This window comes from Notolepis coatsorum (assembly GCF_963971535.1).
Source record: "Notolepis coatsorum genome assembly, chromosome: 2".
Lineage (NCBI taxonomy): Eukaryota > Metazoa > Chordata > Actinopteri > Aulopiformes > Paralepididae > Notolepis > Notolepis coatsorum.
In genome coordinates this window covers 146,362,801-146,379,156 of record NC_140166.1, presented here as the reverse complement: position 1 = coordinate 146,379,156, position 16,356 = coordinate 146,362,801, and the positions used below count along the sequence as shown (strand labels likewise).

General features: G+C 46.8%; 1 protein-coding gene across 1 annotated transcript in view; it reads right to left on the bottom strand.

Moving 5' to 3' along the window:
* Positions 1-11,386: 11,386 nt before the first annotated feature.
* LOC311223027 (eukaryotic translation initiation factor 3 subunit H) overlaps positions 11,387-16,356 on the bottom strand; it is a 138,494-nt gene continuing 133,524 nt past the window's right edge. Inside the window, exons 7-8 of the mRNA XM_084307720.1 lie at positions 13,643-13,775; positions 11,387-11,703 (exon numbers count right to left, since the gene is read on the bottom strand). Coding sequence (XP_084163846.1) covers positions 11,606-11,703; positions 13,643-13,775 — 231 coding nt within the window. The 3' untranslated portion in view covers positions 11,387-11,605. The remainder of the gene's footprint in view (positions 11,704-13,642; positions 13,776-16,356) is intronic.

The window sequence follows — 16,356 nt, the reverse complement described above, 5'->3', positions numbered from 1 at the left end:
TTGTCCAACTCTTAATTTCCGATACCAATATCAACCGATACCGATATATGCAGGGTTTCCCCCCCAAAAACTGAATAATTTCAGGTAATTAACATTACATATCTCTTGTTGTGGAATTAACACAACATTATGCATACTTTTGACAATAAATAAAATCTGAATTTGTTCTTACTTTCTTGCCTGGGTAAATAAAGGTTCTAGAAATGTAAAAAAAAAATATTGAAAACCGATACCGATATTTTCCGATATGACATTTTAAATTCCGATATCGGCCGATAATATCGGACATCCCTAGTTCTGATGATACTGCTCTGATCGGTCTCATCAACAAAGGCGATGACCGGGCCTATAAAAAGGAGATTGATTAATTTGTCCACTGGTGTGATGCCAATTTTTTTTTTTACTTAATATCGAAAATACCAAAGAGTTAAGTCATCAACTTCAGTAGGAAGACGGTGAATGTCTCTCCTGTCATCATTAGGGGGCAGGAGGTGGAGATAGTCCAGTTCTTTTTTTTATCCACTTTTTCTCCTCTTTCTATTTTTCTCCCATCCCAATTCTCCCCTCCCCTGTCTTGAACGTTGCTCGCATATGCCCCCCACTGGCCGGTTGTAGTGAGGATAGAAGCCTTGCATCACATGTCCCCTCCGGTACACGAGGAGGCAGCCTGTCACATATTTTCACCTGCCAGCGCAGACTCTCATTGGCAAGGTGTAATGTGTGGGAGGCTCACACTACCCCCGCCATTTCCTGTCTCTGCTGTGCAGGCATCCCCAACCGACCTGTAGGAGTCGCTGTCCACAACATCCAGATTACCACCCTTCGACTTCCACCCGCTGACTCTGCCAATTGAGTTAGTATGACGGCCGGCCCAAGCCGGAGGCAACGCCGACAGCATCACGGTTACTGACAGAAACGGTATAAATAAAATCATTAAAAAGGCTGGCTCAGTGATTGGCCTCCCTCCTGATTCCTTGGAGATCATTATAGCGAACTAGGACTAAATTCTATCTTTTGAAGGCCACACTCTGTTCAATATATTCGCTGCTCTGCGAAGCTCTTTTAGTGACAGGTTGTTGATGCCTCGATGCTCTACTGAGCGATTGTGAAGGTCCTTTGTTCCTGCTGCGGTAAAAAAAAAAAAAAATACAAACACCGCTAGCTCTGTGTTGAGAGGCTCTCCTCTTTTTACTGTTATGTAACTTGTACTGTATGTAAATGTTTCTTGTTTGTGTATTTGTATTCTCTCTGGTGGCAAACCATGTTTCCCCTCTGGGATTAAGAATAAACCGTACATCAGGTGTTCCTGGCCCCAATGAGCAGCGTGAGCAGGGAGGTGATTTTCCCAGCAGATAAATACATTTCCATTCTCCAAAATCCACAAAGACCAGGGGGGAAAAAAAATTCTCCATAATATGTCCGCTCTGAAACCCCATGAAGACATATTATAAAAGGTATGAAATGTCAACGATCCAAGGTTTCTGAGAAAAACATGAATGATAATTAGTTTCTGTCAGAGGATAATGTGCTTCCTTCCAACATCTAACTGAACAAATGAAACCCATTGATGTGTAACATGGATTAAAGGTTACTGGGGGGCAGGACCAGTCTTTTCTTTATACTACAATGTCCACTGTCACTCAAATCTGTGGCGGGGGATTTTTATCATAAAAAGGAAACCAGACCAGTGGGGGGGGCACTCCTGTAGTGTTCTGATGTATTGAGCTACACCTGAATATATATTTTACAATTTATTGATTTAATTGAATTGTCATGTCTTATTCCATCCGTTTATTATTATTATTGTTACTGTATTGTCGTGTCTCGTTTCATGTGAAAAAAAAAGAAATTGAGTAACCACAGACCGTTCCTGAAGACATTTCCCGTTTCATCCTTTTCCCAGAGACGCCAGAGATTAGAGAAGATGTGAAGACGACATCAAGCAGCCTTGTGGCTGCTTCACTCAAGTGACCTTTCTGTGACCCCTTCAGCAAGAACAAGTAGAGCTCAGCAGGTGTATGATGCAACTTCTAAACAGAATTATAAACATAATTATATATAAATGTTGTGAAGGGCCAGATTAAACCGAATATATATATTTATTTATATATATATATTTAATTGTATTTGTATATTCTCTAATATTCCCTGATATCCCTTGTATATTCCTTGTACAATATGCATTGAATATCCATTCTAGCCTACTGAACATCCCATAATAGTCTCCATTCTACTATTGGTCGAGACCTTGGTGCCAGGCTGCCATACCCCTCAGACCCAGTTCAAACGTACCGCTCCACATGTACGAACAAGTCCTAGTTCCGCGTAGGAATCTGACTACCGCACCACTAATGGGACTATTTGTTCATAGTGCGTATATATACTGCGCTACTAAAGTAGGACTTCCTTTTCAGTCCAGTTTCTTACCCTCCAATAGAGTCACAGACGTAAAGCCTCCCCGCGACGCCACGTGTGGGAGTAAGGCCAAGTTCGCCTACCATCGGTATTGAGACATCGTGTATATTAATATTTGAATAGTCATATTTGGCACTATATCGTCGAGTTGGACGTAGTCTATTAAGCTAATAATAGTCTGTTAATATATAGTGCTTCGTGCGGTGAGAATACTACCGTAGTCAGTACCCCATCGTTTCGGGCAGAGAACTGGCTGCTTATCCAGGGTGGTTGACCCCACGTGAAGCTGCACCCGAGGAGCCCCAGAGCCGACGAGCGAGTGGACCTGTATACCGGATTATTCTACCGACGACAGCCCGCCTTCCCAGGCACGGATTATGCTTTGTATACTTTGATTATTCCATGGATAAAGACCCCCGACACTGCCGTGTGTTGGAACCCCCCCCCCCTGGAGAGGACGCAAGGTGAGGAGACGCTCTGCAAGACGAGGTCGCTTCACGTCTCTCCTCCGTGGACCGGATGACGCCGGCCCACAAAGAGTCCACCTGCTTTCATCTGTGGTCCAAGGATCGCCGGCGCATTGAACGGCACTACAGTGGGTTCACCTGGGATACCCTTGGCCGGATGAGGCAGCCGGATTCTACCCCCCCCCCCCTCCTACTCCTGTCGGCTTACAAGCGACCGGATTAACCCCCCCTAGTGTGTCCAGTATATAATCATTAAAGTATCATTGCTGTTATTCCTTAAACTATTCCAGGTCGTATATGTACCACCTGCGCCTTCAGAGATTGGACATTCTCTATTGATATACCGACGAATACTCTTGCCATAAAAGTGCATACTAATTCCATTCATAAATGTGATTGATTTGATTAAGTGCTTGCTCTACACACCATCGCTGTGTAGAAATAAAGACCTATTTCTAATTCGTACATTTGTGTTGGATCCGTTTCATCTACGTGACAGTGTTCATCATAATATATTTATGCCGTGTACTGGGTGGCCGAATATTAAGTACAAAGGTAGTGGTAGTAAGTATCATATCTAGTAATACAGTCAGGGAATTGTGCCCCTCAGTTACAATTGGTCCTTCGAGCCGGATGGTAATCAGTGTAATATTAATATAGTGTTATTAATATTGAAATGGCCTATGATGAACACTCCACGAAACGATCCTCCTAACCAACGCCCGCAGCGCGAACGACGGCCCCCTCAGTACTTAGAGGCTTACGCTGTCAGTCAACAACCTAGTCTTCTACTAACAGTAAACGCGGTAAAACTAGAAAGTAAAAGTATGTCTAACCCCAACGCCCAGACTACCCCGACCATAGAGGCCCCTACGGGCTCTAATGTAACTGACCAAGTTCACGGTGTGGACCAGTGGGAACCAGACATGACTTCACACCCCGCCAGTACTGAAGAAGTAGTCCCCGATGAGTCCCGGGAGGAATACAACGCTACCGAGAGAGAACTCGGCACGGAAGAAGACGGGGAGAGCACCGTGGAGATAGAGCTCCAAGGCTCCGCAAGGAGTACCCCGAGGGAAGGCTCCCCTATACAACCGCCTTCTCCCAGCGAGGCAGAGAGGACCCTACAGCAGGCCTTCCTCATCAGCCTGAACGCCGCTGCTGAACGCGACCGACTGCAGATCCAGCAGCGGAGCGAAGAAGAGCATATACGTCTAGAACTAAGACGCATTCAGAGAGAAGAGAATGTGGCCCGAGACCGAGCAGACAGCCAGCGAGCAGCTGCTGGTGCTCTACGGGACGCAGAGCGCGACAGACAGCAAGCGCAACTAATAGAACAGCTGATCAGACGGACAACACCCTCTCCCTCCGCCAGAGGCTCCAGGAACTCGTCTAGACACACCTCCAGGGCGGCATCCCCTAGCCGAGTAAACAACCCTGAACTTGACCAACAGACGAGGTCTATACCCCCCACAGACCACCTCCCCCCACCGGTCCAAGCGAGACCTAGCAACCGGGAAGGAGCAGCATATCCTGTGGAGAGGCTAAACCAGAGACTACAAGCACTGGATGACCTAACTGAAGACGAAGAGGAAGAGGAGGAGAACCACGCCCGACGACAGCACAGTACTCTACCGGACCAGGAGGTCCGGTACAGCCCAGGCTATACTCCCGCGGAGCTGCGCTACAGACCCCCGACTCTATACACGGGTGAGCACGACGCACGACCCGCACCGAGGAACAGCACCTGGACAAGCGGGCCATGGTACACTGCCGGTACCAGCCCATACCAAGGAGCGGGAGGAGACTCGCCTAGGAGGCCTCTCCCCCAACGCTCGCCGATGTATCCACAGTCAGCGTCATACATTGGCACGCCTATGGTACCCGACTTCACCCAAGAGAACCGGGCCCAGTATACAGAACTCCGCATGTGTCTGGAGACCATGTTGGTGGATGTATTGGATGAACGCGATAAATACGCCATCCTACTGAAGCACTTAAAGGTACCCCGCGCACATAATATAGCGCTCGCCTACGCGACTTCCACCACCCCATACACAGCAGCGCTGGTAGCATTGGACCAGAGGTATGGGCGCATATGGGATTACGTGATCCAGGAGATCCGACACATCGACCGCTTACCCCCAGCAATAGACAATCGAGCACTGGACGACCTGTCCATCAGAGTGCAGTCCCTCGTAGGGATGTTGGGAGCGCAGAGAGAGAAGGGGAGGCATGAACTTTACGCCAACTCAAATGTGGAAAGGATCTTGGAGAAGCTGCCGCCCGCTCGACAGGAGCGTTTTAGGCGACAGAGGGACCACCGAGACCCGAATGGCCCCGAACCGAACCTCCTCGATCTAGCAGACTTCCTGGCGAGAGAAGTCAGCAGCCTACGGCTAGATACATTCGGACGGAGCACCCCTGGCTCCAGAGAAGGAACCAGACGACTAAATGATGGAAGAAGATCGGTGACTGTGATACACCAATCGGAGTCAGTACCGAGCAGCAGGAGCCACAGTACCCCCTCCAGAACGGAGAAGTGGAAGATAGTGTGCCCCTACTGTGAGAAAGAACACTGGCTAGCGCAATGTGACTCCTTCCCCAAGCTGAACGCGGAGGAAGCAAGTCAATGGATAAAGTCCAACAAGCGCTGTTTTCGCTGTGCGCGCTCACACATGGCAGCCAAATGCCGCTTAAAGAAAAGGTGCACCAAGTGCGATGGAGCCCATCTGGACATACTTCACGACAGTAACAGACGGCGCCCTTCACCCGCACCATCCAGCCGCAAAGCGAGCGTCATGTACATCGATCCCGCCAGCAGCAGTGGAGCCTGAGTACTCCTAAAAGTAGTGCGTGTGACACTAAGCTACCAGAATAAAGTCCTGGACACTTACGCCGTCCTCGATGACGGGTCAGAGAAGACCCTGCTGCTCGCCTCCGCTGCGGCCCAGCTAGGGCTGCGGGGAAGCAAAACCCAAATGACAATTCGGACAATAAGACGAGATTTGAAGACGATAAAGGGCGAGAATGTCTCATTCTCTATCGCAGCAAGCGGCCAGCCTGAGCGACGGTACCAGATTACAGACGCTTTCACCAGCCAAGAAATAGGACTGTCGCGGTACACATACCCCGTCGCCAAGCTGATGGAGAAATATGCACATCTGCGCAAGTTACCGATCCCGCTCATAGACAATGCTATGCCGACCCTGTTGATAGGCTCCGACCATGCAGACCTCATTGTCCCGATAGACCGGGTTCATACCGGACCCCGAGGCTGTCCTGCAGCAGTCGAGACCCGTTTGGGATGGACTCTCCAAGGCCCGCTCGCCAAATCTCTCAACCGAAGTACAGCCACTAGATGTCTCCACTCCCGAGTCACAGAGGGAGAAACCGCACTCCTGCAACACGTAGAGCGGCTATGGACCTTGGAACAAATGCCCTTTAAGAACGGAAAGAAAGACATTCGCTCTAAAGATGACATTTACGCCATTCACCTCCTCGAGACAGGGACCAAGAGAGTCCCGGTCAACGGCGTGTTGAGATACGCCACGCCACTCCTGCGGCGAGAAGGAATGCCTACTTTCCACGCCAAGACAGACGCCACAGAACGGTACCTGCTGAACACGGAGCGGCGCTTAGCCAAGAACCCCGCCCAAGAGAGTGTATACCGCGCTGAGATTGAGAAGCTCATCACAGCGGGACACGTCACAAAGATGGACATTAAAGAGGCTGACCAGACCACTGAATCGTGGTACGTGCCTCACCACAAGGTCCATCACAACGGTAAAGACCGCATAGTATTTAACTGCAGCTACCAGATCGGATCCCAAAATCTGAATAAAGAGTTACTGCCCGGTCCCACACTCGGCCCCTCCCTACTCGGCGTTCTACTCCGCTTCCGCCAGGAAAAGGTGGCCATCAGCGGGGACATTAAAGGAATGTTCCTGCAGGTGAGACTAGTAGAGGCGGACAAGCCCCTGTTACGGTTCCTATGGAGAGAGAAGCCAGGAGATGAGCACCCAGCCATCTACCAATGGGAAGTCCTCCCCTTCGGAACGACGTGCAGCCCCTGCTGTGCTACATTTGCACTACAGAAACATGTAGCAGAGGACCCAGCAGCGGACGAAGAGGTCCGACACAGCGTAAAGAACAGCTTCTACGTAGACAACTGTCTACAAAGCCTTTCAACCCAAGAAGAAGCCGAGGCTCTCCTGATTAAACTCTGCGCCTCATTGATCAAAGGCGGCTTTGATCTCAGGCAGTGGGCCAGCAGCGATCCGCAAGTACTGCGCAGCCTCTCCTCCGAGGACAAGGCAGCCAGCAGCGAGACCTGGATGGCTACAATCCCGGGAGAAGCCCAGGAGATGACCCTGGGATTGGTGTGGCGATTCAAAACAGATTCGCTTCACTACAGACACAAGCCCCTGACTACGGAGCAGGGAAGGCCGGCGGCGGCGCCGACCACCAGACGGAGTGTGTACACAACACTCGCCCGACAATATGACCTGCTAGGATGTATTCTACCGTACACCACCAGGGCAAAAATGATTGTACGAGCATTGTGGGACAAGGACCAGGGCTGGGACGACCCCAATCCCGCACACCTTGCATCCACCTGGAGAGAGTGGGAGATGGAGCTCCACTCACTCCCAGGCGTTAATATGCGCCGAAGCTACTTCCCACCCACGGTGAGGCCAGAGACATGTAAAATGGACTTACACGTCTTCAGTGACGCCTCAGAGGTCGCATACGGATCAGTAGCCTACTTGCGGGCCCAAGAGAAGGGGGGAGAGATCTACACAGCATTTGTCCTCGCCCGCTCGAGAGTAGCCCCACGCAAGCAACAATCTATCCCACGTCTAGAGCTCTGCGCAGCCCTAGCCGGAGCGCACCTAGCCACGCTCATCCAACGTGAGCTCACCATACCGGTGTCTAGAACAATCCTGTGGTCAGATTCCACGACGGTACTCGCCTGGATCAAATCGGACTCATGCAAGTACAAAGTCTTCGTGGGAGTCAGAGTCACCGAGATTCAAGACTTAACCGAAGAGTTAACCGGAGAAACAGAGTGGCGCTACGTTGATACAAAACAGAACCCAGCTGACGTCATCACCCGGGGGATGCCCCTGGATGACCTCACCCGTCGCAATGTCTACAGTGACGGCCCAGCATTCCTAAAGCTCCCGGAAGGAGAGTGGCCCACGCCTATCCCGAGGGAAGCCAGTCAGGAGGAGGCTGAGAATAAGAAGCCTGTGTTCTGTGGATTGAGCACTGTTATCTCCGCAGACCCCAACACACTCCTGATGGGGCGGCTAGATCCTGCATTACCCCAGACAATGTACCGGCCTGAAGAAGCGAACGGCCGACGAATGTGGAGGTACAGCCAAGTATTAGCCGACAAGTTTTGGAACAGTTTCCTACTGCACTACCTACCGTCTCTACAGACCCGCCAGAAGTGGGTAAAGGAGAGAGACAATTTGACAGAAGGAACAGTCGTCATGATTATTGATCAATCACTGCCCAGAGCTATGTGGCCGGCCGGCCGCGTAAGCAAAGTGATCACCGGTGCCGACGGCAAGGTCCGAGCAGCTGAAGTGCTCGTCCAGGGTCGCACTTACACCCGTCCCGTGGCGAGGCTCATAGAACTGCCCCGACTCCCAGACACAATCGATGATGACCATGACCCTATAACCCTATGACTTTGTGAAGTTGACTGACCCCTACAGCAAACCCTTATGTGTAAATAGACAACGCGATTAATCTGTCTCTGTTTAACTGATTAGGTCTGGGACCAATCAGGGGGTGGCTGTTGTGAAGGGCCAGATTAAACCGAATATATATATTTATTTATATATATATATATATTTAATTGTATTTGTATATTCTCTAATATTCCCTGATATCCCTTGTATATTCCTTGTACAATATGCATTGAATATCCATTCTAGCCTACTGAACATCCCATAATAGTCTCCATTCTACTATTGGTCGAGACCTTGGTGCCAGGCTGCCATACCCCTCAGACCCAGTTCAAACGTACCGCTCCACATGTACGAACAAGTCCTAGTTCCGCGTAGGAATCTGACTACCGCACCACTAATGGGACTATTTGTTCATAGTGCGTATATATACTGCGCTACTAAAGTAGGACTTCCTTTTCAGTCCAGTTTCTTACCCTCCAATAGAGTCACAGACATAAAGCCTCCCCGCGACGCCACGTGTGGGAGTAAGGCCAAGTTCGCCTACCATCGGTATTGAGACATCGTGTATATTAATATTTGAATAGTCATATTTGGCACTATATCGTCGAGTTGGACGTAGTCTATTAAGCTAATAATAGTCTGTTAATATATAGTGCTTCGTGCGGTGAGAATACTACCGTAGTCAGTACCCCATCGTTTCGGGCAGAGAACTGGCTGCTTATCCAGGGTGGTTGACCCCACGTGAAGCTGCACCCGAGGAGCCCCAGAGCCGACGAGCGAGTGGACCTGTATACCGGATTATTCTACCGACGACAGCCCGCCTTCCCAGGCACGGATTATGCTTTGTATACTTTGATTATTCCATGGATAAAGACCCCCGACACTGCCGTGTGTTGGAACCCCCCCCCCCTGGAGAGGACGCAAGGTGAGGAGACGCTCTGCAAGACGAGGTCGCTTCACGTCTCTCCTCCGTGGACCGGATGACGCCGGCCCAAAAAGAGTCCACCTGCTTTCATCTGTGGTCCAAGGATCGCCGGCGCATTGAACGGCACTACAGTGGGTTCACCTGGGATACCCTTGGCCGGATGAGGCAGCCGGATTCTACCCCCCCCCCCTCCTACTCCTGTCGGCTTACAAGCGACCGGATTAACCCCCCCTAGTGTGTCCAGTATATAATCATTAAAGTATCATTGCTGTTATTCCTTAAACTATTCCAGGTCGTATATGTACCACCTGCGCCTTCAGAGATTGGACATTCTCTATTGATATACCGACGAATACTCTTGCCATAAAAGTGCATACTAATTCCATTCATAAATGTGATTGATTTGATTAAGTGCTTGCTCTACACACCATCGCTGTGTAGAAATAAAGACGTGACAGTGTTCATCATAATATATTTATGCCGTGTACTGGGTGGCCGAATATTAAGTACAAAGGTAGTGGTAGTAAGTATCATATCTAGTAATACAGTCAGGGAATTGTACCCCTCAGTTACAATAAACATAGAACATAAAGTTTGGAAATTTGTGTTTGGTAGATTATTTCTCTGTTGTAACGATGCTTCTTAGCAATACATTTCATACCGTTGGAAAGCCTGTTTATTTACCTTTTTTAAATGGTGCCCCATTTGTAAGGAACATGACTTTGTGGGATGAGCAGCGCAGCAAAACCAAACACGATCAATAGCAACAGCAGAATAAGCTGTTTGAATAAGATTTGGCACATTTTTCATGGGCGCAACCCACACACTCAGCTGTGCTGCTCATCCCACAAAGGCATGTTCCTTACAAATGGGGCACCATTTAAAAGGGGAATAAATAGGCTTTCCAACGGTATGAAATGTATTGCCAAGAAGCATCGTTATAACAGAGAAATAATCGACCAAACACAGATTGCCAAACTTTGTTCCGTTTATATATTTTTATAAATATTATATCCATGATCATTTATACATTGTGTTTCATGCCTTTAGCTTATTTTGCATAATATGCTTAGTCTCCTCTCACCGGAAGGTTAAAAGGTCTGAGTTTCCATCCAATAGAACAGCCAGGCCTTGGTTTTGAGAGCGGACTGAGGCTTTAACTGGTCAACTTAGTTTATTGCACCAACTGCTACTATGAGGAACATCTGGCATCCTGCCATCTTATCTTGGATGTCAATGTTCAACTTCTTGAACATACCTGGGACACACACCTGGGAAATAAACACACCTGGGAGACACACCTGAGATACACACACCTGGGATACACACAACTGGGAGATACACACCTGGGAGATACACACCTGAGAGATACACACCTGAGCGATAAACACTTTTTTTTTTTATATATCCTTTTTCTCCGCCTGATTTTTCTATTTTTCTCCCCATCCCAATTTAGTCGTTATGCCAATTCCCCCCCTCCCCTACCAGGTTGTTGTGCGCATGTTCCTCCTACTGGTCGGTACAAGGGAACCCTGAAGTCCACCACATGCTTCCTCCGACACATATGGAGACAGCCAGTGGCTCTCTTTTCACCTGGCAGCGTGGACTCTCATTGGTGAAGCGTAACACGTGGGAGGTCATGCTGCCTTCACCATTTCCTGCCTTTCGCTGAGCAGGCGCCCAGACTTGACCTGTAGGCGTCGCTGTCCACAACGCCAGATTACCACCCACGACTTCCCTCCCCCTAACTCAGCCATGTTAGGAGTTAGTATGACGACAAAACAGATAAACACACCCGAGATAAACACACCTGGGATAAACACACCTGGGAGATACACACTGCTAAGTGAAACCAAACACACGAGGAGACAGCGTGAACGTAGGAGATGCACACATCTTTATTAGAATGACATAATATTCAAATGATTATTTTTCCAGTGGCGTTATGAAGGAAGCAGCATATCAGCTTCAGAATAACTGTTGGCTTAGAAAATATATTTGCTTGGTGATGTTTTTTATTATTAAGTCTAGGTACAAATCCAGTATAATAATCCTCCAGTCAGGAGGTTCATGCATATCCTCCTCTTCCTCCTCTAGCTGTTGTGGCCTTGCAGAGCCTCAGCCATGAACAGCTTCCCCAGGTTCTGGGAGGTGAACTCCTTCACGTTCTGGCAGTAGTTGTTGATTTGACCTGTTAGGGGAAGCAACAAAAACAAAATATCACATTAGAAAGGAGACGGAGAGGAGCCATGGCAAGCACAGAGACTCAGAAGGAGCTTCTATCCCCAAGGCCATCAGGATGCTCAATGAACAATAACACTATGTAACAAACCATCAATACACCCACAGCACACACATCCACATGTACACACTCACTTTAAATAAACAACACACTGTAGCACCCACTTTAGACACTTAACACACTTTATATTTATTGGTAAGGTGATTTTCACTACAATCTCATACCTCATTGCACCTCACCACCACAAGGTGGCACCACAAGCTAAGCTATACCTCACCATTTCTACACTGTACTGTATATAGGGATGGGAATCGAGAATCGTAATAGATTGGGAACCGGTTCCTAATTGTCAGATTCCTGGAATCACATGCATCCGTGACTATCTATTCCTCTTATCGATGCCATGTTTTTCCGACAGTTGCGCATTTAAAAACAATAACGTTAGCGCCAAGCATGCAGCCATAGCAGACCATTTGATTCCTTGACTAGGAAAACCTAAAGGGCTCAATATTGCAACCGTTTTGTGTGTGCAGTGAAAACTGAAAGTGCTTTGCATCCTAGTCATTCATTTACATAGTAAAGTAATGTTAGCCGCTAGCTAGCTAAATAGCCATGCTCATTGCAGAGAGAGAGAGAACACCGAGCTGGCCTTTATTTATACAGGTAGGTTATTGCTAACAAATTCTCTTTTGTAATAACGGCCTGTTGAATGCAACTACAGTTCAATAGATTAAATTAGTTCTCAAATACATTATTTTATTTAAGTGTATAGTTAATAATTTTGTTTACAGTTTTTGTATTTTTCCGACATGGGGGCTCAACAATAAATTATAAATAACAATCAGAAATGTCAAGTTGCATGTTGTTATTCTAACCAGCTTAGTTCTGTTGCATTTCCAATTTATTTATTTAAATTACCGTACTTTTCGGACTATAAGCCGCGGCTTTTCCCCCCATTTTTCGACCCTGCGGTTTATATAACGATGCAGCTTATATGTGACTTGACGTGACCAAACTTGAAAATGTAAAAATCTAAATTTTTTGACTGCATTGAAATGTTATTTATCTGTTCCCTTATTTGCTAAACTTAATACAACTTGTAAATGAGTTAATTCTTGTTATTTGTCCGACAGTATTGTGTCCCAATGCTAATTACATATGGTAAGTAAACATTAAAATACCTGCAGCTTATAGTCCAGTGCGGCTTATATATGTACACATCATTCAATTGAGCTGCTGCGGCTTATATTCAGGTGCGGCTTATAGTGCGAAAAGTACGGTATAAACGCATCAAGAATCGATAAGGGAATCGATAAAGAATCGCATCGATAAGCAGAATCAATAATGGAATCGTATCGATAAAATCTTTTTGTTTTGTTTACACTTGTTTACGTACTTGACTTTCTATTTTATACTTATATTATACTTATTTTATACTATCTTTTTATTTTATCTAGCACACTCAGGAGCAAAACAGAAAGAAGCATTTCATGCAAAAATATTCTGTATTTCTGTATGACAACTAATAAAGAAACTTGAACTTGAAACTTGAGACAGAAGAGACAGAGGACAGACAGGTAGTTGGAGGACAGAGGAGGCAGATGGCCGGTCTTCCGAAGAGAAGAGCCAAACCGTTAGCAAGATATTGCTCAGTGTCAGCTATTATTGGCAGCCGCACAATTAGGAGAAGACGCTGTTATCTGTTCCCATAAGCTGTGTGTTGATTGTCAGGTTCATGTGTGTAACTTTGGTTGCCATTGTCAATTTGGGCACGAATGTATCAGAATAACCCACAATGTACAAGTGCACTGATAATATTTGTGTCCTTTAAACATAGTCTTTATGTGGACATAAATATTCTAAATGTGTACTGTGTGTGTGTGTGTACCTGCGATCAGCAGTGTCTCCATGCGAGGGGGGGGCTGCGGGGGCTTGAACATCTTGGTGATATCCTCCTCAGGGAGGGGGGGCTCCCCTCTGCTCTGCCTCTGGGTGTTCTCCTGCTGACGCCTCTGGGTGTACTGGGGGGGGGGAGGGGGGGGGAAGAAACATTTGTTTATGTAGGATATATTAAGCGGCACATATAAATGACGAAAGATAGTGACAAAAACAAAGGATGCAATGGGTCATGAAAATACAAATTAAGCAAGCTCTATACACTACAAAGTAAACGAAATAAAATACAAAATGAGTGGAATACTAATGGTGAAAAATACTGTTGCGTCGATGCCTCATTTCGGGTTTATTTCCCCCTTCCTGACATCTGCCAACAGCGCTGTCGGGTGCAGAGTGCTCCGCGAGCCAACTGCGCTGGAGCAGATCAGGAGCAAACTGCACACATAATAAGCGTGTCTGCGCTGGTCCGCGCAATGTCCTTAGTGGATAGCTCACAAAGACTGAGCAGATACCGCGCGCAAACCCCACGCAGTTTAACACTTTGGTCGCCAGGCTTATATTCTTAATATACCATCCTCCGCCAGCTCTATTTGTCTATGGGGATGTTTACCTTCTTTGCAGGGCTATAACTTTTTAAATTGTATTGCTAAATTGACATTATTATGGCCCATTCAACGTCCTATATCTATTGTTCAAGGTGTAGCATAGTTATACTTTTTCATTCACATAAATACTAAAATACGGTCTAAAGTATAAGTATGTTTTTATCGTTTTCTGCAGCTTTTTCCAGAACGTGATTTATAGCCCCAAATGCATTATATTGATGATGAAATACAGTTTGATAGGAATCTGCGCAAGATAAAAAATTTCAAATGGACGTGCTTCTAGAAGTTACTACTGATCATCTGATGTTGACCGGATGGGGGGGGGGGGGGGGGGGGTCGTTTATAATTCCGTGGCCAACGTTAGATGATTCATCTAGTGTGGGTGATATGATCATTAGAGCAGTTAGTATCGAACACTAGGGCTGTCTTAAATCGAATCGAAGTTTAAAAAAAATTAAAAATAAATAAAAGTTTTATTTTTTTAACTTAATTTTTTTTTTTCTGTTCGAAGCTTGTGCCATCGAAATAACGTGTATCCATTCAACTAGCTGCTGTACTGCTATGGTAGCTAGCCTAGCCGCAATGCTATGGCCGATCACATTCACGTTAGCATGTAAGCTAACAACAAGAGCTTTACTGTAGGTTTAGTCTCTCGCTTTTTGAGAGACATAAACTCTCTGCTCTTGGTGGTACATTGTGTTGATGACTCTGCACCCCCCCTTAACAACTGTTTGTATTGAGCCGTATTGTACCCATTCTGCAATGTTAAATAACGTTTATCCATTCAACTAGCTGCTGTACTGCTATGGTAGCTAGCCTAGCCGCAATGCTATGGTCGATCCCATTCACGTTAGCATATAAGCTAACAACAACAAGAGCATTGGGTCTCTCGCTTTTTGAGACATAAACTCTCCACTCTTGGTGGTACATTGTGTTGATGACTCTGCACCCCCCCTTAACAACTGTTTGTATTGAGCCGTATTGTATTGTACCCATTCTGCAATGTTAAATAACGTTTATCCATTCAACTAGAGCTATACTGCTATGGTAGCTAGCCTAGCCGCAATGCTATGGTCGATCCCATTCACGTTAGCATGTAAGCTAACAACAACAGGTTTAGTCTCTCGCTTTTCGATTTTCATTTTTTATTTGTATTTTTTACTTCGATTTGTGTGTGAAAAATCCACTTTATTTATAGAGCACATTTAAAAACAACAAAGTTTACCAAAGTGCTGTACAAGTCCAACATAAGATAAAAAAATAAATAAACAAAATAAAAAAGTTTTTTTTTTTTTTTAAATCGAAGCTTCGAATTAAAATCGAAGCTCGGCCCAGAAGCTTCGATTGCCAAAAAAAAGCTTCGAAGGTCAGCCCTATCGAACACGTTAAAAAATAACGCTGAATCTTACCGTAGCTTCCTCATAGCGTTGGGCGATGAGCGTGGAACAGAAATATTCCTATTATGGGATGTAGAAATATGCGATCCATTTCCAGGTTGTATAATATTATATACGTCCAAATCATGTTGTTTATCGAGTTATTGGTAACGGATTGCTATCCGTTGTGTCTAGCTCGAGTCCTGGGACTATTACCGAGTGATCGGACCGAATTGAAATGAGCACCAGCTTCCATTTCCTGTTTCCGCTCTGGGCGATCCGCCGATCGGCCACCAGATGGCGCTCTTGAACCGTTGGAGAGTTGAGAGGGGCTCAACAGTAGATCTCAAGTCTCCGGGGGAGAAATATGATTTTGATCACAGATTTTTGAAATATTGATATCAAAGACGTGGTACGGTGTCTTTGGCAGAATGAGCATGGCGGGGAAAGACGTCCTACGGCGTTTTTGGCGACCATAGTGTTAAGGGTGCAATTAGCGCCACGCAATCCATTCTGAGTGGATCCCGGCCTGAACCAGCCAGTCACCCAGCCAGCCAACCAGCCACACCCAGCCAGCCAGCCAGCCAGCCAACCAACCAGCCAGCCAGCCAGCCAGCCACCCAACCAGCCAGCCAGCCACACCCAGCCAGCCAGCCAGCCACACCCAGCCAGCCAGCCAGCTAGCCAGCCAGCCAGCCACCCAACCAACCAGACCCAGCCAGCCA